At 38.3% G+C, this 21988-nt stretch overlaps 1 protein-coding gene and 1 long non-coding RNA gene across 2 annotated transcripts; one reads left to right on the top strand and one right to left on the bottom strand.

Moving 5' to 3' along the window:
• Nucleotides 1-14965: 14965 nt before the first annotated feature.
• On the bottom strand, nucleotides 14966-18847 carry LOC107809664 (cytochrome P450 704B1-like). The gene is made up of 6 exons (XM_016634320.2): nucleotides 18488-18847; nucleotides 17704-17919; nucleotides 17345-17632; nucleotides 16871-17257; nucleotides 16575-16775; nucleotides 14966-16024 (listed from the first exon to the last, which is right to left on the bottom strand). The coding sequence occupies exons 1-6, from the start codon at nucleotides 18761-18763 to the stop codon at nucleotides 15833-15835; spliced, it is 1560 nt and encodes a 519-aa protein (XP_016489806.1). The 5' UTR covers nucleotides 18764-18847; the 3' UTR covers nucleotides 14966-15832.
• LOC142172813 (uncharacterized) lies at nucleotides 16031-16998 on the top strand. Its single transcript, XR_012701785.1, has 3 exons — nucleotides 16031-16487; nucleotides 16586-16696; nucleotides 16861-16998. It is a non-coding gene; the product is annotated as an uncharacterized LOC142172813 (long non-coding RNA).
• Nucleotides 18848-21988: the final 3141 nt, after the last annotated feature.

The following is a 21988-nucleotide window of genomic DNA, read 5'->3' as shown; positions in this document are numbered from 1 at the left end:
GTCGGTCACAGCTTAGAACCGAGATCAACCTCGAGGCCCCGTATATCCTGGCTCGAGGCCTAGATTCTCAGCCACTCGGTTTGCTTAAACATACTACTTTCGAGTTCTTATCTTATTTTCTAGTCTCACACTTAGAATTTGCTGCCTAACAACTAGCATAAAAATAAATCACGTATTTTTAGAACCACAAAGTCAAATCTATTTGTAATTACTATTTTCAAGATAAATATCAGGTATTTCTCGGGCCAGGTTGAGGGGATGCCTTTTACCCTCGGCCACTTGATCAGGCTATATAGCCCTCGCCTCTATCGAGGTGTTTTGATAAAGCTCCAGCATCGATCCTCGAAGTTGCTACTTTCTAGCATCGATGAGAGGGTGGATGAGTCGGTTTTTCCAAATTAGGACTTTCGATGTGATCCCTGCCGAGAAGATGCCATTCCTCGAGGAGTAGAACATGAAATGTAAGTGCAAGCTTATTGATGATGATCAATATTCTGATTTCTCTATTGTTCCTCGATTTAACTCCCTTTTAACGATGCAGCTACCCTTTGGTTCCCTGGTGCGATTCCAGACCTTGCAGGTTGGGTCTGACAACTGGCCTCTACTTCTTCATATGCAGAACGCAGTTGGCATGATTTGGCTAAGGGTTGATGGGAAGCTAAAAATCATGGTGAGTTCTCTTGTTCACATATAGATGTTTCTTAGTGAAATACTCACTTTACCATTACGCAGGCCTCAAAGTTGTCGTTGTTATACAGCCTCCCCCGCCGGTGAAGAAGAAATCCCAAAGCCAACCAAGGAGAAGAAAAGGAAAAGGGCTTCACCTGTGAATTCCCCAAAGTCCAAGAAAGTAAGGCTCGAAAGCCTAGGGCTAATCCCGCGGCCCTATCTACAGAAGCGGCCCAACACCTTCAGGATGACGATGAGGAGGGAGAAGATGATGACTGACTGTTGGTAGCTCGGAAAAGAGGAAGCACTGGGGCTTCGAAGTCCGCCAAACCGATGATGACTGATGTGGTTCATTCTCGAATCGAAGAAATTTAGGAGGGGAGCTCGAGCAGAGTGCCCGAGCCATCGGGTGGTAAAAATGCATCTCATTTTGGGGGATATTTGGCGGCCGAGCCCGAGGAGCCTAGTTCCGAAGCCCTCCAAAGAGAGGATAACATCCCAAGTGAATCACTTGGAATAATTAATGTAGATGACTCGGTGCCGAGCCCTGTGTTCTCCGAAGGGCAATTCCGAGATACCCAGGCCATGAGGACTCCTGATGTGGGAACAACCTATGAAGGGAGTGGTATTTTTTGGGAGTGCCTTGAAGCGGTCCAAGATGGCCCCGATCTTGATGCCTCGTTTATCTTCGATGAGACCCAGAGGCTTCTCAAACAAGTAAGTTTTTGCCTTCATAATTACGCTCGAGTTTTATTCTGGTGTTTCTAAGTCTGACTCCTTTTATTTGTGTAAATGTCGTAGCGCTTCATCGACAAGCATTTTCCAAATCTCGAGTCAAGCTTGCCCAATGCGAAGGCAAACTCAAGAAGCTGGTGGAAGAGAGAGACGACCTTAAGCGCCTCTATGTACAGAAAGACGAGTAGGTCAAGGATCTCCGAGTTGAATTGGTGAAGGCTCGTCAAGAACAGACTAAGCTCATTAAAAACGTGATATAGCCTTTGAGGGTCTATTATGCATTCGTTTGATTTTGTGGTTAACACTTCAACTTTGCAGGCCCAAAAGAAGGGTGAGCTGGTGGAGCAGCTTCGAGAAGAGCTCAAGGTGAAAGAGGCCAAGACCTTGGGGTGGAAGCAACATATGGATCGTCTCGCCTCGGAGAAAGACATACTTCGGGATCAGCTGACTTCAATTGAGCGCCATCTTCAAAATGTAAAGGGGGAAAGCCTGGCCCGGAGTTGAAAGATTGAGGAGCGCGAAGCTAAATCAGCCCCCGAGCTTGCGAAGGACAAATCCGATGCAGAGGCATTTGTTTCCTTTTATCGAGCTGACGTCGAAGCTGCTAACATTCGGGATCAGGTGATCTCCATTGCGGCTGAAGTCAAATTATCATGTGCTCTCGATCATGACAGGCAACAATCATGGAGAGAAACTCTCGAGGAGGTGCATGCTCGTGGCTTCGACCTCTCAGCTGGTATTGAAAAGGCAAAAACTTTGGAGGACGAGGTTGCCGCTTTACTTTCTAATGATGAAGATTCTGCCAAAGGCTCCAAGAGTGGAGGAGATGAGCATGAAGTTCCCGAGAAGAAGATTCCCGAAGATGTGGCTCTCAAAGATGCGGCTCCTAAGGGTGCAGTTCTCCCAAAGTAGATTAAGCTCTCTTGCTCTTTTGTTTTTTGTTTTTGTATAAGGCCCCTTGTGGGCATTGTAAATACTCTTAATGAATATGAGGAATTTCCTTTTTTTTCGCTTTATCTCCAGTTTGCATTGAATTTTGCTTCGTCTTTATTTGTGAAAATATTTGATGTTACAACTTCAATGATCAAGTGATCACTGGATCGAACTCAGAATAGAACAAACCCTTAGGTTTTTTAGTGATCAATGGGCGATCTTTGAACTTATCATAGAATACCTCTTAAGGTTTTTGTTAATCCTCGAGCTATGCTTAAGTTGATTTGATGCGAGCTCGGGATGATGGGACTCTTGAGTACGAGTTGAGTGAGAACAAGGTCTTGAACGCTACATGCTTCGGCCCTTAGGCTCTTTTAAATTGGCCCTTAGGCTCTTTTAGGTCGGGCCAATTTGGCCTCTAAAACAGCTATAATTTTTCCCTCTTTTTGGCTAAAAGACTTAGTGAAAATTTCTTTATGCCTTAGCATGTGTTTTTTTATACCCGTTAGGTTTTTCGAGGGTTCAATCGATTAGAACCCGTTTGTGTTACTACCTCTTGAGTCTTTTTCGAAGGTTGACGTTATCGAAGACTTTAAATTATTCAAGAATTGATTTTATCGAAGGCTTTTTTTATTTTCTTTTGCCGAGGGTAGCCTTATTTAACCGGTTTTTCAAAGTATTTGAAGGCCTTTAACTTATGGCGGAAGCCGGACGTCTCTGAGCCACAATATTTTCGCCGTAGCCTTTTTATATGACCGTAGTCTTTAATATGGCCATAGCCTTCGGGTGTGTATTTTGAACTTGTTTCCCGATAACCTTTCGAACTTGTCCGAATGCTTAGTCCCCAATTATGATGGCCTTGGCCTTTGCGTCGAGGGATGCCTCTTTGAGGTCTTTTAGATACTTGAATGTGTTGACTGTCGATGACAATCCCCGAGTATTTGAGGTGTATTTGTGTTTTGGCCCTTGAGCTGTTTCTCGTGGAGTTACAAGTATGATGTTCGTATAGTAGCAAGTTTCTTTTGAGACACACTATGTTTTGATATAGAAAGAATAATTCTTTGGATAATTGATACATGCATACGTGTTTTGCCATCGGGACTCGACTATTCTATATGGACACGGTTCATCTGACCGTTTGGCCCATTAGAAAGTTTTCCTATCGAGGCCTTCTTTGGGGTGAAGTATTTTCCTCAAAAATATAACCTCTGAGGGTGATGCCCCCCAGTATTTGAGGTTGATTGAAAATAAGCCTTGGATACTTTTGAATTCTCCTTAGGTAGCACATAATTGTTGCCTTGTTAAAAATCTCGCCGAAAAAACCCATTTGGGATAAAACCCGATCTAAGGGAAAAAGAGTGCAACACGTGCTTTAAAACCTAAGGTCTTAGTGTAAAAAGGTGCCCTCGACGTCTTTGATCAAACACCTGCAATGAGTTAGTTTTAAATTCAAACGGGAAAAAGGGAAAGGTCATACCTTAGCAGTAATATCGTTTGAGTAGTGATACATTCCAATTGTTCGGCAATTGTTCGCCTTCCATTGTGCCAAGTTTGTAAAATCCTTTACCGACAACTCGGACGACTCGGTACAGTCCTTTCCAATTCGGGCCTAGCTTCCCTTCGTTCGGGTCTCGAGTATTGAGGGTGACTTTCCGTAAAACTAAGTCCATGATTCCAAAGTGTCGAAAGTTGGTTTTTCAATTATAATATCTCTCGATTCTTTGCTTCTGCGCGGCCATCTAAACAAGTGCAGCTTCTCGTTTTTCATCTAATAACTTGAGGCTTGTATTCATAGCCTCGAGATTTGATTCCTCTGATGCATGTCTAAATCTAGCACTGGGTTCCCCGACCTCGACTGGAATCAAGGCCTCGAAACTATATACTAAAGAGAACGGGGTTGCCCCCGTGCTGGACTTCGATGTCGTTCGATATGCCCAAAGAACCTCGGGCAGAACTTCTCTCTATTTCCCTTTAGCGTCGTTCAACCTTTTCTTCAAGTTTTGAATTATAGTTTTGTTTGTTGATTTGCCCTGCCCGTTCCCGATCGGATGATATGGCATTGATAAAATACTTTTTATTTTGTGTGCTTCGAGGAACTTCGTTACCTTGCTGCCGATGTATTGCTTACCGTTGTCGCATACGATTTCGGCAGGTATTCTAAATCTACACACGATGTGGTCCCAAATAAAGTTAATAACTTCTTTTTCTCTGACCTTCTCGAAGGCCTGTGCTTCCACCCATTTAGAAAAGTAGCCAGTCATAAACAAATTGAATTTAGCTTTACCAGGGGCCGTTGGTAGAGGGCCGACGATATCCATTCCCCATTTCATGAAAGGCCACAGGAACAGGACTGAGTGAAGTTGCTCTCCGGGCTAATGAATCATCGGTGCAAACCATTGTCATTTATCACATTGTTTAACAAACTCCTTAATGTCTTTTTCCATGCTATCCCAATAATACCCCGCTCTAATAATTTTTATGAATCAAATACTCGGCGCCGGAGTGATTCCCACAAGTGCCTCCGTGGACTTCTCGCAGAACATAATCGGTGTCCCGCGGCCCTAAACATACCGCTAATGGTCCATCAAACGTCCTCCTGTATAATTTACCATCTTCATCCAATGTGAACCTAACATTCTTGGTTCGTAGAGTCCTCGATTCTTTGTGATCCGATGGGAGCTTTCCATTTTTCAAATATTCAATATACTTATTCCTCCAATCACAAGTCAAACTCGTAGAATTTATCTCGGCATGACCCTCTTCGACCACAGATCTCAATAACTAGACGACGATCCCTAGGACAATATCATCTTCTTCAACTGATGACCCCGAGTTAGCAACTGCATTGGCCTCACTATTTTGTTCTCGAGGCATATGATCTAGAGTCTACTCCTTGAAGTGGTGCAAGGTTACCTGTAACTTGTCCCAATATCTTTGCATTATATACTCTTGAACTTCGAAGCTTTTGTTTACTTGGTTCACCACCAACAAAGATTCGCACTTGGCCTCAATGACTTTGGCTCCCAAGCTTTAAGCTAGATCGAGACCTGCAATCATGACCTCATACTCGGTCTTATTATTAGTCAACCTAGAAGTTTTAATAGATTGTCTAATAATACTACTTGTAGGTGGCTTCAAAGTGATGCCAAGCCAAAACCCTTTCACATTCGAGGCATCGTCCGTAAAGAGGGTCCATACCCCCGATGATGTACCCAATTTTAGTAGAACTTCTTTTTCCACTTCTGGTACGAGGGTCGGTGTAAAATCGGCTATGAAGTCAGCTAAGATTTGAGACTTGATAGCTATTCGGGGTTGATATTTGATATCGTACCCGCCAAGTTTGACTTCCCATTTGGCCAATCGGCCTGAGAGTTTGAGCTTATGCAAAATATTTCGGAGAGGATAAGTCGTTTACACACATATTGGGTGACACTGGAAATATGGCTTTAGTTTTCTAGATGCGCTTATTAATGATGTGCTAATTTTTCTAAGTGTAGGTATCTAGTTTCAGCATCTCCTAAAGTCTGACTTACATAATAAACAGGGAATTGCGTACCTTGATCTTCTCGAACTAGTACCCCACTTACCACTATCTCGAACACTGACAAATACAAGTAAAACTTTTCATCAACCTTTGGAGTGTGAAGCAGAGGTGGGCTCCTCCAATGCTTCTTGGCATTCCGGGGTCCATGCGAAATCCTTTTTTCTTTTTGAGCAAGGAAAAGAACCTGTGACTTCGATCCGATGACCTCGAAATGAATCTGCCCAAGGCAGTTATCCGTCCTATTAACCTTTGTACGGTTTCACACTATCTACGATAGTGATATCTTCTATGGCCTTGACTTTGTCGGGGTTGATTTCGATCCCTAGATTTGATACCATGAAGCCGATGAACTTGCCTGAACCGACCCAGAAGGCACATTTTTCTGGGTTAAGCTTCATGGTGTACTTCCTCAAGATTTTGAATGTTTCCTACAAATGAGTTAAACGGTCCTCTGCGCGTAGGGACTTAACCAACATATCGTCAATGTAAACTTCCATTGATTTACCTATCTATTCCTCGAACATTTTGTTAACTAGGCGTTGGTATGTTGCTCCAGCATTTTTTAGCCCGAAGTGCATTACATTGTAATAGTATGTTCCAAACTTAGTGATAAATGAGGTCTTCTCCTGGTCCTCCGGGTTCATCTGAATTTGATTGTACCCGGAGTATGTGTCGAAAAAGGTAAGGATCTCGTGGCCGGCCGTGGCATCGATCATGCAATTGATGTTAGGCAGTGGAAAAGAGTCTTTACGGCATGCCTTGTTCAAATCCTTATAATCTACGCACATTCTCAGTTTGTTCCCCTTTTTTGGGACTACAACTATGTTGGTTAACCATTTAGGGTACTTTACCTCCCGAATAGACCCTATTTTAAGAAGTTTAGTTACCTTATCCTTTATGAATGCATGCTTTACCTCGGGCTGGGGACTTCTTTTTTGCTTTACTAGTTTGAACCTAGGGTCGACACTTAGCTGGTATGTAGTTATTTTCGGTGGGATCCCTGTCATGTCTAAATGGGACCAAGCAAAACAATCCATGTTATTGATAAGAATTTGAATGAGTTTTTTCCTGAGTTCGAGGGTTAACCCCGTTTCCAGGTATACCTTTTTCTTGGGCATGTACTCGTCAGTATGACCTGTTCCATTTCCTCGACCGTTGACTTGGTTGCATCTGACTCTTCGAGAACAACGAAAGTTCGAGGAGTAAGGGAATCATGTTCTTGTTCTTCGATTACATGTTCATCCGATTCGGTCGAGGCTTGGGGCGGTGATTGCCATTTGGCCTTCTACTTATCTTTGGTGCTCGATTTTTTTGAGGTCGAAGGCACTGGTACCAGAGTCACCTCATCGACTGCAAACATTTCCTTTGCAGCGTGTTGGTTGAAGTTATTGCTCTAATGTTGTGGATCCATGGCCTCCCAAGTAGTGTATTATATCTCATGTCACCTTAGATGACATGTAATTTTGTATCTTTAATGGTCCCAGCCATGTTCTCTGGTAGGATTATCTCCCCCTTTATTGTTTTGCTTGCCATGTTGAAGCCATTTAGGACTCGAGATGTAGGTACAATTTGGTTCTGTAGGCCAAGTTTCTCTACGACCCTCGATCTAATTATGCTTGCTGAGCTACCTGGATCCACTAGAACACGTTTAACTTAAACATTATTTAACAAAATAGAAATTACCAGGGCGTCATTGTGCGGCTGAGATATGTCTTCCGCTTCTTCGTCATTGAATGATAGGAGGCCCTCGGACACATAACTCCGAGTCCGTTTTTCTCTGGTGATCGTCACCTTGGTGCATTTGAATATAGGCCTTTGTGGAACATCGACACCACCCGCGACCTAGGGAATAGTAAAGCATCATAGGGTCTTTCTGTCAAGGTGCAGGTAGTCCGCATCTTGACAGACATGTCTATTTCACCGAGCCTCTCTCCGAGATAGTGTCCCCGACTTGAAAAGGGTTGGTAGACTTCAAGCTGGGTCAGCTAGACCTAAGTAAGTAGGCATCGAATGAGGATTCATATGAATCACATGTTGCGGTTCTTCCTGCTCAGTTTTCTGTTTGCATCTCTTTCCCTAAAGTGGTTCTTAGCTCGATCACTGAGAAACTCTCGAAGGTGATCCTCGTTGAACAATCGAGCTACCTCCTCCCTCATCTGCCTGCAGTCTTCGGTCTTGTATCCATGTGTGCCATTATATTTACACATCAACTTTGGATTCCTTTGAGAAGGATCAGTTTGTATAGGTTTGGGCTACCTAGTGTCTTTGATTCTTCCAATAGCTGACACGATCCCCAATACATCTATATAGAATTTATACTCTGACAATCGAGTGCTTCCACAGGGTCGGTATGTTTATCAAAACCATGCTTACTCATAAGTCTCTGAGGATTCTATCCTCGATCGTTCCGAGGAGGATTGCGCCCTGAACTGTTGTTTCTTCATTACGAGACATATGGCTAATATCATCCCTATTCGATCTCGGTTCCTTGTCTGTACACCTCTGGGCCTTAACTGCCAATCTAGTAATATGACCTGAACCAGAAGGGGCTCTCAACTGGTCGTCATCGACCCTGATCTTCTATTGGCAACGATTATGTACGTCTGACCAAGTCACAGCTGGATACTCAATCAGATTGTGCTTCAACAGTGTGACACAATCGAACTCCGCTCGTTCAGCCGTTGCATAAAAGCTTGTACCGCTTAATCATCCGAGACCGGTGGTAGTTCCATTCGCTCCATTTGAAATCGGGACACGAACTCCCTTAGCATCTCATCATTCCTCTGTCTTATCTTAAAAAACGTCTGATTTCCTTGTCGCAACCTTTATGGCCCCGACATGTGCTTTCACGAAGGCGTCTGCTAACATAGCAAACGAATCGATAGAGTTCGGTGGCAAGTTGTGATACCAAATCATGGCTACCTTTAACAAAGTTTCCCCAAATATTTTCAACAATACTGACTCGATCTCATCATCATTTAAGTCGTTTCCTTTAATCCCGCAAGTGTATGAGGTAATATGTTCATTAGGATCGGTTGTCCCGTTGTATTTGGGTATATTGGGCATACGGAATTTTTTAGGAATGGGCTTCGGAGCCGCACTTGGAGAGAATGGTTTTTGTATGAATTTCTTGGCATTCAAACCTTTCAAGACCGGTGGTGCCCCCGATATTTGATCAACACGGGAGTTATAAGTCTCCACCTTTTTGTCATTATCCTCAATCTTTTTCTCTCCGGACTCAATTCTCTTGGTGAGTTCCTCGAGCATCCTCATAATCGTGGGATCAGCCCCCGAGCAATTCCCGTTCGATCTATCTAGCACTGGTTCAGTTCGGCGAGTGACTTCTGGTTCGACCACACTTGGAGTTTTATGCTGACTTTGAAGCTGAGCGATAGCAATCTGTTGAGCTTGTAACATCTCGAATATTACTTGGAGGCTAATTCCCCCATCTCCTATACTTTGTGTTCCTTAGCCACCAGATCTGGCTTCCCTGCGCACGCTTCCTCCGAGATCTGCGCCTAAATCCGTATTCAAAGCTATGTGTGAACTAAAATCGACTGGTTCCATATTTTGCACTTCCCCAGGGTTAATCGGTGGTACTCCGGCTCTTGGAGCAGCTACATTGTTGTTTTCCCCGTGAAATCCAATACCATCATCGCTGTGTACAGGTGCATTTTGTGAGTTTGACATGTTTTATCCCGAGAAAATATAATTCTTGTCAAGAACAAGGGTGAAAATAACATATGTTATCAGAATCAGTACTAAATAACCACTATTATCTTTAGCCCCACGGTGGACGCCAAACTGTTTACCTCGAAAATACGAGTAACAATTAAACTTGTTTATGGTTTTAAAGATATGTGATTTAGTTCAATACTAATTAATAACCAAGAAATCTAACGTATAAATGTAAAGAAGTAAGTGAAATCAAACCAGTGTGCAAGTCAGTTTTGACCTCGAGCTAAGATGGCCTCGAGGTTGGTCAAGAACAATAAAGTAAGAACAACAAAGTTAAAGGACTATTCTGATTAAATATGAGCAAGAAAGTAAGAGAGCAGATTCTTTTTCAATGATTGATGATGTTACAAATGATTGGGGTCCCCTTTATATAATAGGGGAACCCTAAATAAGGTACATTTTTATTTACAATAACGAATCTTATTGGGACAGCTGTCTAACCGCCTAGTACGGATTCATACCAACTAGTACAAATCTATTCCGGAATTTACGCTATGATTTTGGGGACGTGGCGGGATCTTACTCTTTCTGTTATAATCTCATAATGGCACCATCTCAGGGTTGGACATACTCGGCTTCGATACTCATCGCGTACTTCGATCCTCGGGCCTTGTACTCTTTCATCGGGCTCGAGCTTGGTCCATCGAGCTCGAACTCGACCCATCTTAAACTCGGGCCTTAAGCGACCCCTTGAGCCTGCAAAATCGGGCATACCTGATTTCGATCGTATACAAACAGATTTTTTTTTTTCACTAATCTGAAAACTTCGAACTTCTGAGAAATGGAAGTATATATTCAAAACTGCTCAGTGTTCACCTTCACTATTTTGGTCCATTCAACAATTTGAAAGGGTAAGATATTTGGTAATAATACGTGGTCCTTTCATAAAATCAAATAAAGATTGGATGAGAAAATAATATCCAGCTCACAACACATTCTTCGTGACTAAGGAGTCGAAAAATTCTGACTCTTATCACATGCTGCTAACCATATATGACTTCATATATATGGATTTCATCGTGTGAATCCTTCCTTACTAAAGCATATCTGGTTGATACCTTCTCATTTCTTGCCATTGGTTCATTCTTGATCAGATTCAGAAATGGTCAGCTTATACCTCTCTGAGCGCACCTCTCATTTCCAAGAATAGGAAGTACGCTACACAGGCCTACTCTTTAACATCATCACACGTTGTACCAAGTCTTTCTGTTACTCATGCTTAATAGAGACCTTATTTGTATTTTACTACTCCATCATTTCATCTTACTGTATATGAAAGTATTTGATTGAGCACGAAATTTAACAAAGAAAGATTGTTGACACATCAGTTGAATATGTATACAACAAAAAAATAAATGAATTAACTTAAATAGTTGCACTTCCAACCGCTTAATCTATAAATAACTGACAAATGTGTAATATACGTGTAATTCATATAAAATCAGTGTATAATTTATGTATACCAATTAGAAAAAATAATCAGTGATCCGACCTACTATTTGTGTGAAGATCCTAAAAAAATAACTTTATTGGCAATAATTAAATGTCATAACATTTTGTCTTAAATATGCAAGGACATTACTATATTTACAAAAGTATGTCATCAGGAATAAAATAAAATGTTTAAAGTTAAAGAGTTTCTAAATATAGAAAAATATATTCGTTTTTGAACATATCAACTAATTCCATATTATGTAAAATGAAACACATAAGGTATTTACTTTTTGGGAACTTTTTTCTTGTTTCTTTAATAAATACACAATTCATATACCCATTCTTTGAGGACAAGTACGGCATACATCAGAGGGGCTCTTTTCATATATCTTCACGTTATGTAAGAAGCTCTCTTTAGCTTCGACATGTGAATTTTTGTTGTGTTTATGCGTGCTGTCATCATAGGTCTTGCATGTGGCTATGATGGATGTGAAGTCCAGCCAAGGATGACTTGCCGCTAAGCTAATCCCTTTCTGTTCAATTACCATTTCGAAAAAAGAAGAATGAGATTATATTTTTCTATCTTTGTTCTATAGAAAAAGAAAATGTGACTTGTGTATATTATATATGAAAATCGGCAAGTTGTCTTTGGCTAGGTTTCTTTCTCATATTCACATGTTGGATCTACGATGACTATGAGATGCCGAAGACGAAGATTTCGTCTAATATGCCTACGAGAAACGACAAAAAAGAATAACTTTGACGGGTATGGAGTATTTTAATGCTTTGTCTTCCATTGATTAGTATGTCTATTTTGAGAAATAACAACATAAGAATCTTCAGAACATTACATATATATGCGCGCGCGTGTATTTCATTAGAACCATTGCTAGATTTTCTTGGTGCTGTTTGTAGTGTTATATAGAAAAATATGAATGTCTTAGTAACGATGCCATAAGGGCAGTGAAGACTGAAAATGTTTGTGGTGAGCAAATTGCACATATAAAAACTCTATCAAACAAAAACTTAGAGTCACTTTTGGATGGAATATTTCTCTATTAGTAGCAAACTCATCAACTAGGTAACTGGTATTTATTTTAAACAATAAATAATTTGATTGAATAGTATACAATCTCACAGAATACATTAACGTACAAATCTACCTTAAACATTGTTTATGAAGAGCAAAATATTCCACATCAAATTCACCTAAAACGGTATATGAGTTAAAGTTCTAATTAAAATTCTGATTTGAGGCAAGTGGGTTGTCCACAAGACCCGCTCCAAATTTCTTACGCGAGAAATTCAAAAATAGCTAGATTTACAATTGGTCGTTCAAAAATAACTCAGTTTCAAAAGTAATCGAAATTTAGTCACTAGAACTCCAGCATAGTATGATGGAGTTCCAGCATAAGTACACTAGAACTCCAGCATAATATACTGGAGTTCCAGCAAGTATACCGGTCCAGCATAATATACTGGAGTTTGGAGCACCGGTGCTCCAGTCTCCAGTATATTATACTAGAGCCAGCAAAGTATATCGGTCCAGCATAATATGCTGGAGTTCACATACAGGTGCACCGAACTCCAGTATATTATGCTGGACCGGTCTCTGTTACAGCAAAATAGTGGTTATTTTTCATTGACTTGGTAAACGCTGACTATTTTTGATTGACCAGTCCGAAAACTGGCTATACCATGCTATTTTTACAATTTCTGCAGCTGCAGCTGCTATTGTGTGAATTCTTTAGCTAACTGGGCACTTTGGTGCAATTGTCTTGCTTGTTTTCCTTATTCCTTTTGCCAGCAATAGCATTATTGCTAAACAATGGTTAAGCAAGATAGTGTTAGACTGTTGGTGCTTGTAATGGTCATTTCCATGAAATTGATACATTTAATATGTATTTCATACCGAGGCGCACTACTAGAAATTCGGCACAAACCGACCAATTTTGGTCGGTCAAAAAACCGTCAAAAAACCGATCAAAGTTGGTCGGTTTTTCAAAATATTTTAATTTTTAATTTAATTTTTTTTACGAAACCGACTAACTTTGGTCAGTTTTCTTTGGCACAAAAATGCGGAAAACTATGTTTGCGTCCCGCGAAATTTATTTTTCAAGAAACCGACCAACTTTGGTTAGTTTTTGCAATTAAAATAAATAAAAATTAATATTAAAAAACAAACCAAATTGGTCGGTAAATTCGGACGGCCATTTTTAAAAAACCGACCAACTTTGGTCGGTATTTTCGTGCAAAAATACAATTAAAGAGTATAAATAAAAAATAAGACAATCTTAACACAAATGCACCAATGGTCTAGTGGTAGAATAGTATCCTGTCACAATATATACCCCGGTTCAATTCCCAGATGGTGAATCTTTTGATTAGATAATTAAAATACCGACCAACTTTAGTCTGTTTTGTTTTGAAATATTTGTTTTTTTTTTTTGAATTTAATTGACCGACCAACTTTGGTCGGTATATTAAAACGACCATCAAAATACCGTCCAAGCGTATTTGGTCGTATTTTGGTCGGCAATTGGCCATAACCGACCAAAGTTGGTCAGTTTTTTTGGTCGGTATTTACCGAATTTCTAGTAGTGACGGATCCAGGGTGGATACTGTAGGTTCAAGTGAATCTGCAACTTTCTGCTAGAACTATATACGTTTTAACTTTTTGCATATATAATATATATATATGCAAAAAGTTAAAATATCTACATAATAAGATCACATTCACCTTTGACTTATCGATCACCAAGATGTGTTGTGGGATAGTTAGAAATATCCCTCCATTCTTAATCAGAAATATCGAGTTTGAGCCTTGGGAATGAAAAACTTCTTGATAGGAAGGTCTTACTCGATGCTAATCCTAATTAGTCGGCCAGTGACTCGAATACCAGATGATAAACAAAAAAGAAAATTCACTTCTGATTTCATAACATGTCGTAATTAACTTGTATTAATGTGGTTAATGTATCCACTATTTAACTTATCAACATGACTGTATCGTTTCACAAATATGGAAAGGAATAGGGGTGTGCATTCGAATCGGTTTATCGATAAATCGAATCGATTATTTGTTTTCGGTTTATCGATTTCGAAATTTTCCTTATCGAGTTATCGATTTCGATTTCGATTTTGTCCTCTTCGGTTATCGGTTTATCGATAAACAGATAAGATACTAAAAAGATTTTTTTTTTTTATATTATTTTTTTACCCTTATTCTATAATACCCTTTCCTTTACCCTAAGGCCCTAACCCTATTATTTCCTCTACCACATTTAAGGAATGATCATATTTAAAACTCAAGGGAATGAAGTTCAAATTAATGGAAAACAGAATTAGCCGTGATGATGTATTTTGTTTTGTTTTTTTATACCGTTGGAGTGTTGGTGACATACATTTGATCTCTTACATTAGTTTCGTTGCATGTGCTTGTTGACACAATTTTTATGTCATAAACGGTGTTCGTTTTATTTTAGCTTCTTTTTGTCCATATTAGTTAGGTGTGTTTATAGCGATATACTTTCCGTGGAATTCCACAAATTTTCTTATTGGTGTAATCGATAACCGAATCGATAAGCCCCAAAAATCGATAAATCGAAAAAATCAAAACCTTATTGAAACGGTAATGATAAACATATGTACAAATCGATAATCGATAAGTAATTATCGATAAGGGTCAAAATCGAATGCACACCCCTAGAAAGGAATCCTGAGCAATAGTTCCTGTAGCAATGCCTTTGGCCAATGACAAAATAATTAAACTCATGTAGGAAAAAAAACAAAAAAGATGCAATGATGAATCTGTAGTGACATTCTTTCATTTGTTCTGACTCCAAGAAAGACTTTATTTTAACTATATAAGTTACTTACAATTCGCAATTAAAATCTATATATTTAACCGTTCCATGGTAGAGCAAGCAGAAACATTTACATGATGCATGTGATGTTCATATTTGTATTTCAAGATCGTACTGAAATCAGAGGCGGACCTACATTGTGAGTTGAGGGTTCACGGGACCCGTTAGCCTCGACAAATATTCTGTATATTTATGTTATATATATCTGTACATATGCAGATGAAATCCTTAAATATTGCCCCCAACCACTAAAGTACTGACTGGCGAAGTGTTTTGCTTGGGTGCACAAGTACTCTTCTTTGCTGAATGTTGTGGGGTCGAATCCCACCTTCTGCCTCTCCTCCTCCTTTCTAATTTTTCTTAATTGCTTTATTTTTCATATTTTTTTAATTCAATTATAGTTTAATACAAACACATAACAATCAACTTCATTAATTTTTCTTTTTCAAATCCCTCATTTAAAATTGAAAGCCTCAAATTACAACTTATCGCTCCACAAGTAGAAAAATATTCTTCTGCCACAACCTTCTTCAACAATTACTTTGACTCCGACTCAATAATAGCAACTAAGAGTTTGAGACTCTTCTTCGGTTCTTTAACTATTAACATACCTTTAATCTCGATTTCTTGAGTAAGTTTTGATAATTTAAAGTCGGAACGCCATTTTGATCACCGTCCCCCTTTTTATTAATAAACTAGAAATTTAAAGTGTGAAACATGCTTAATCAAATACCTTCTTTTCCAATAACATCCATTTTGCGAAGAAATTTCTCTCTATTCGGTGTTTTTTTCTTTAGAACTTCTTTTCCCGTTTATGCTTGAATAATAGGTCATTATAATCATTAAGTTCTCAAAGAGTTGTACGCCAAATTTTATCGCTAGTCATTAGTATATAATGGTGCTCCCGTCATGCTCAAATCCTGGGTCCGCCTCTGACTGAAACTGTAAGCTTTAGTCCATGTGCCATTGATAAAATGGTCATCATCCTGTACATCACTTGATGCCCTGGCACCAACTTGAATTTATAGAATCGACACAAAATTGCAAGTGCCATCTTCATCTGAAGATATGCTGAGTCTTTTCCAAGGCATATTCTTGGCCCTCCCTACAAAATCATGACAACGAATGTGATATTCAAATAGATCATGCATTGTGCAGCTTTAGATTGCTAGTATATATAAACAAATTTTCATGCAAAATATCGTTCTATATTCTGTTTTATACTGTTAGAATTTTGGAATTACGTTAATTAGTTGTTGCCTGAACGGATAATGACGTTGCCCAAGTGGTGGATTAAATAAGAGGTTTGATTAATATTTTATAGTATGTGTGGACCCAATAACTATTAGTGAGATGGGTAGCCACTCTCTACAAATAGAGGTCAACCCCCCTTTCCCCAGCTATTAGAAAACCCTAGCATATTTGTTCTTAAATACGTTGTGTAGTGGTTGACTCACATCAGTTTAGTTCTCTCCGGATTATGAGAGTGTGATAGCTATTGGACGATGGAAGCTGGTCTCAAACTTAACTATCGTTTGCTATTGCTATTGAATCAACGGAGTTGAACGGTATGTATATCTAACCCCAACTCAAATTATGTTTATAATTGTATTTTAATCTCTGCTATGATCGTAGACTTAATTTATTACATATACCTGAAAAGCAGTGAATTTGAACGGAGATGCATTTTGGAAAACTCCATCTTTGAGCCATCTATCAGGATTGAATAAAGCTGCATCAGAACCCCAGTTGTATCCCATTCTGCCCATAGAGTAAGGTACATAAGTCACCATTCCTCCAGCCTTTAACTTTGTTCCATCTGGTAATACATCATCTTCCAATATTCCTTTAGGATCCTATATATGAATAAAAATATATGACTAGTGACCAATTGACAAGAATGTGCACATAATTTTCTCTGCTTTATGCAACAAAAATCAGGTATACTAACCTGAGGAACGGCGGGGTACAACCTAAGAGTTTCTGTAATGACAGCATGCAAGTAGTACAATTTTCCCAATGAATCATAATTAAGAAGCCCTGCAAATTGGATTGCTCTCTGATTAACTGATTCAGGATCCTCCGCGTCATAGTGATGCAACGACACATTCTCTTCTTTAGCTCGGATTTCTTCCAACGATTTCAGTTCTGCGTACAGCTTCTCTGCTACGTGTTCGTGAGTCATGATCATGTATATAGCCCAAGATAGAGTTGTTGCAGTTGTATCACGGCCCGCTATGACAAAATTCAGGACAATGTCCCTCAGGCTTTTATCAGTCATATTGTTCTCAGGGTCTTTTCCTAGCTCAATGAATCTTGATAATATGTCTTGCTTAATCTGGTTATGTTAAAAATCATAAAGACATCAGCATGCTAATTAAAAGGCTTAGTAGTTATTTAGCTAAAATCGTTCCTATGAGCTTACTTTCTCATTGGTTGGAGCTGCTTCTATCTCTGCCTTCCTTTTTCTTATGACAGAATATGTGAAATCATCAACTGTTTTAATACTCTGATCAAGGATAGCTTCTGATCCTATGTTGAGAAATTTCTTGATCCTCCACAAAGGGTCGATAAATCGCAGTGTCACGATAACATTTGCAGCATCAAATGCTTGTGCAAAGCTATTTTCTGGTAAATTGGGGTCCAATGTTCCTATTTCTACACCAAATCCCACTTTACATATTGAGTCAAGAGTCATTCTCATCAACAGATCCTGTAAAAAGAATGTGTTCTTTAGCAACAATAATAAAAAATGTATTTCATGTCCAAGAGAATTCAACTTACCTGCATGTCTACTTCCTTATTGTTGAAAGAAGCTTGAATTAGAATGTTAAAGAGTTTAAGGGTATAGTCCCTAAAAACTACAGTGTTGAAATCCCTTAAGTTTTTTGAAGCAAATTCAAAGCTAGCAGTCTTCCTTTGTTTCCTCCAAAGTTCACCATCCACATTAAAGATGCCATCTCCAAGCAAAACTTCCATATATGAATGATACACTTCACCCTGCCACAAAGCAAAACCAATCATTCATTATCATGCTAGACTAAAACCATATATGTAAATGGGATAAAGAAGATATAGAATCTCGGTACAAGTGGGCCTAGAACAAATTTAGTGACTCGATGGACAGAACTGAGACAAGATGGGGGAAAGTGCGCAGACAGTCATTCTCATGGATGCTATTTAGAGATACTTATTTTGTCCTAAAAATTCTATCTTCAGGACAACTCAAGACATTAAGTAAAGAGAAGACCGCTATGAAAATACTATGGTTACCAAAGTTCTGCTCTAATACCACGTGAAAGAATCTGAACATCCAACACAAAGGTTGATCAATTGATTTAGGACATTATAAATCCGTACTGAAAGAATAACAATGTACAAACAAGAACTAATCCTTATTACACAAATAATGAGCGACAAACGTATTATCTATTCAGTGCTATTTTATTTTTACAAATTTTCATTTTGGTATCCTTCCAAAGAGATTAAATCCATATTCCTAGTTCAATCGACTAAATTGACTGGATAATCATGAGAGAATTATGAAAAAAAAAAAAAGATCACAGACCTTTGGATAATTATCAAAGTTAGTTTTGAGAACATGTTCGACATTATCTGGATGAGCAATGTAAGTATAAGTTGTAGACCACGTTGGGACAACAACAGTTGGTGATTGAGCCAAATACTTGACCAACCAGTCATGCATTCGATCAAAATTCACCCACTGTTCTAATCCTGCCCCAATAATAGGCCAATGTATGGGACCTTTCCTGTTCCTCTGCCTCAATCCATGGATGAAAATCCATGACAAAATCAAGCAAACAAACAACGTTAATATTTCCATGATGTTGTGTTGTTGTTCATGAGCTATGAGAAATGGAAATATGGTTTAAGAGGGGTTTCTTGATCCATTGTGAAAATAGTGTTATTCTTATAGATAAGGAAGCTTAAAAGTGGTTCAGGCATAGGTTACTTGTGAACTTTCTACAAAATTGTCAACAGTCTTTGCATGCTGTGAATTGAAAATATTGCACGTTCTTTGTGTCTACAACCAAAATTATGTTACCACCGAAGGTTGTGGTGGGATGGATAAGATCCGCTGACACTTAATTAGATGTTTTGGCTTCTGATGACTTCCACAACACACCTCAATGAGAGATATGATACGGTCGTATGCAATAATAATTATCCAACTATGAGTCGGGATCGAATCCACTGGAGTTATAAAGGGTATTAAGAGTATATATTTGAAGCAAGCAAATGAGTTATCTTCTTCCATAACAAAGTTTTGTTTTCTACTTCTACTTTTACTCTAATGAATGCAAGCTAAAGGAAATAGATTAGAGATAAATATTTTTGAGGTTTTTCCAAATAGGTTAAAGGCCTAGGGCTATTACCATAACCTAGGTGTTTGCTTAATGGGATAAAGACGTTAATGTTCGTTTTGTTGATTGGGGTGTATTATAGCTCTCAGCTCTATATTACTCACTCAATATCTCTCGCTCAGAGAGTGATTTTGCCCGATTTGGTTTTCTCAAGTCCAAATGAGTATCAACCAAAACAGTTGATTGGAGCTCAAGTGGGGTTCTTACTATCTCTAGTTTCGACCATTTAATTAGGCTAATAAATATCTCAATTAGCCCAATTTCTTATTAGCTAAGTTACTAGAATAGGTCACTCTTTCTCAAGTAGAGACTAAGAGGGTGTTTGGACACTTTTTAAATTTTTAGAGTTTTTGGCAAAAAAAAAAAAAGGCTACTTAAAAAAAGCTAAAAAGTGCATAAAAAGTCCAAAGCAACAAGTTGGCTGACCCCAACTTCTTTAATTTTGGCTTAAAAGCCATTTTGGTTTGACCAAAAAAATTACTCGCTTGTCCCTTATAAGTTTTTATAATACCAAAATTACCCTCAGTCAAAGAAACCCTAAAACATTGTATTTCTCCTATTTTCTTCACTTTGAAGACTACTGTTCCTCCTTTCATCTTCATCTCTGCTTCATCTTTAATTTTTCTGCGCTTTTCTTCAAGCAATCCAGTGGAAATCAATTATCGTTGTAAGTTCTTCTCGATCCTTATTGTATATTTTTGTTTGAATTCATTTGGAAAATTTTACTGATTTTTGACTATACAAATGCAAGGACGATCTTGCTTTAGGTTGTTGGCTCCTTTCATCTTCATTCCGCTTCATCATTTTAGTGTTATAGCAAAGAAAATAGTAGAATATTTGATATTTATCAAAGTTGACTCTTTTTATAAAAATGAAGAAAAATGTAGTTTAGGAGTGCTGGAGCTAAGTGCTTGATAGCCTGTTAACACCTCTGGCAAGTTGTTCATATAAGCATGTCATCAAGCACTTATATTTTTCTTAACCAAATCATCACTGCCTCGTTTTTCTTTGTTAATGCTGGCATTCTTAATACTAATGGTACTTATGTCATTGTTACAGATCCAAAGTGATCTGTAACACTTGTACTCATTGTTTTAGGTTGCTATAGGTTTAAGAGCGGCTTTGTAGTGATAACTCTGATTCGTATCCTTTACAGAATTTCTTTTTGTTTGTCAAGAACTATAGTCGACATTTCTGCATGCATTTGCTTGTAAGGTTTAGTTTTTTTTTAACCGAACCAAACTACTTAATTTTGGGAACATAATCAGAGCCAAATGGTATCATTATTAAACACTAACATGAGATAAACTCACCAGTTGGAGAGATACTACTATTTAACTAGAATGTAGAAAAAAGGTAGAAACAGAGAAAGAGGACAAAGCTTAGATATGATATCAATGGTACATATTGGAGAGTCCATAAAACCCAACAGTTATCATAATTAATCTCTTTGAAATAATTGAGTTCTTAGTTCTATCTCCCCTTTTAGGAGAAAAATAATAAAATTGTTACTTAAGATGTTTATGGATCATGCAGTTACAAAAGTACGGGTATTACTATTATGCAACTTTAGTCTTAGCTTCTTGGTTGCTTTACTTTCTTCAGATTATTTATATTCAATTATGCCGGATAATGCTAAGTGGTACGATGATACACATATTATATTTATTGAGTTGTGTGAGCAAGAGGTTAGAAAAAAAATATACCAAACACTTACTTAAATAAAGATGGGTGGAAAAGTCTTGTTGACGAGTTCTGTAAGAAGACGGGAAAAGACTATGATTCAAAAAATAAAAAATCATTGGGATTACATGAAAGGAGAATGGATACTTTTTAAGCAATTGATGAGAGGGGAGACAAGTTTAGGATGGGATGCCACAAAAAATACGATTATGGCAGATGATGATTGGTGGGACCGAAAAATAATGGTACATCTTTCACATTATTATATGTGTAATTCTTATTTTTTTTAATTGTTAATTTTATCAGTTTGATTAAAGTAGTTTTGATTTTCTCTTTTTACAGGAGAATGCAAAATATAAGAAATTTAGGAACAAAGATCTTTTGCTCATATGGTTTCGCTACGATGCATTGTTTGCTGATGTTGTTGCCACAGGAGAAAGAGCACGTTCAGCAAATCAAGAATAATCATCCGGTATTGGACTTAATCTTGATGAAGAAGGAATAAATGTTATTGATGATTGTGACAAAGAACACTTTATTCATCTTAATGATGAAATGAGCGATGAAAGTGATGATCTACAGAATATAAATTCTGTTATATTTTTAGAGTTATCACTAAAAAGATAAAAATCAACTGATGGTGTTAGCACCAGTAGTCAAGTAAGAAAGAGTAAGAAAAAAACATTTGCAACATTAATAAAAGAGGACATACACTCTCTCATAGAGTTTATGTCTAGCAAAAGCACTACTACATCTCCTGCAGTTGACGTGACATCTATTGAGAAGTGTATTGGCACATTGGGATAAATTCCTGATATTCTAGCTGGGAGTAAAATTTACAGTTTTACTATGAATTTATTCCGCAAGAAAAATAACCGGCAGATATTTTTGGGGATGCCTACTGATGAAGCTCGCAAGTGTTGGTTAGAGTTTAATTATCAGTTATACCTCAAGGAAAATGGATAATTGATCGTTATGGTTGAGTTTTCTAGTATTCCGTG

The sequence above is a fragment of the Nicotiana tabacum genome, chromosome 18 (assembly GCF_000715075.1).
Source record: "Nicotiana tabacum cultivar K326 chromosome 18, ASM71507v2, whole genome shotgun sequence".
Lineage (NCBI taxonomy): Eukaryota > Viridiplantae > Streptophyta > Magnoliopsida > Solanales > Solanaceae > Nicotiana > Nicotiana tabacum.
The sequence above is the reverse complement of the archived record's forward strand: the minus strand, read 5'-3'. Positions and strand labels throughout refer to the sequence as shown.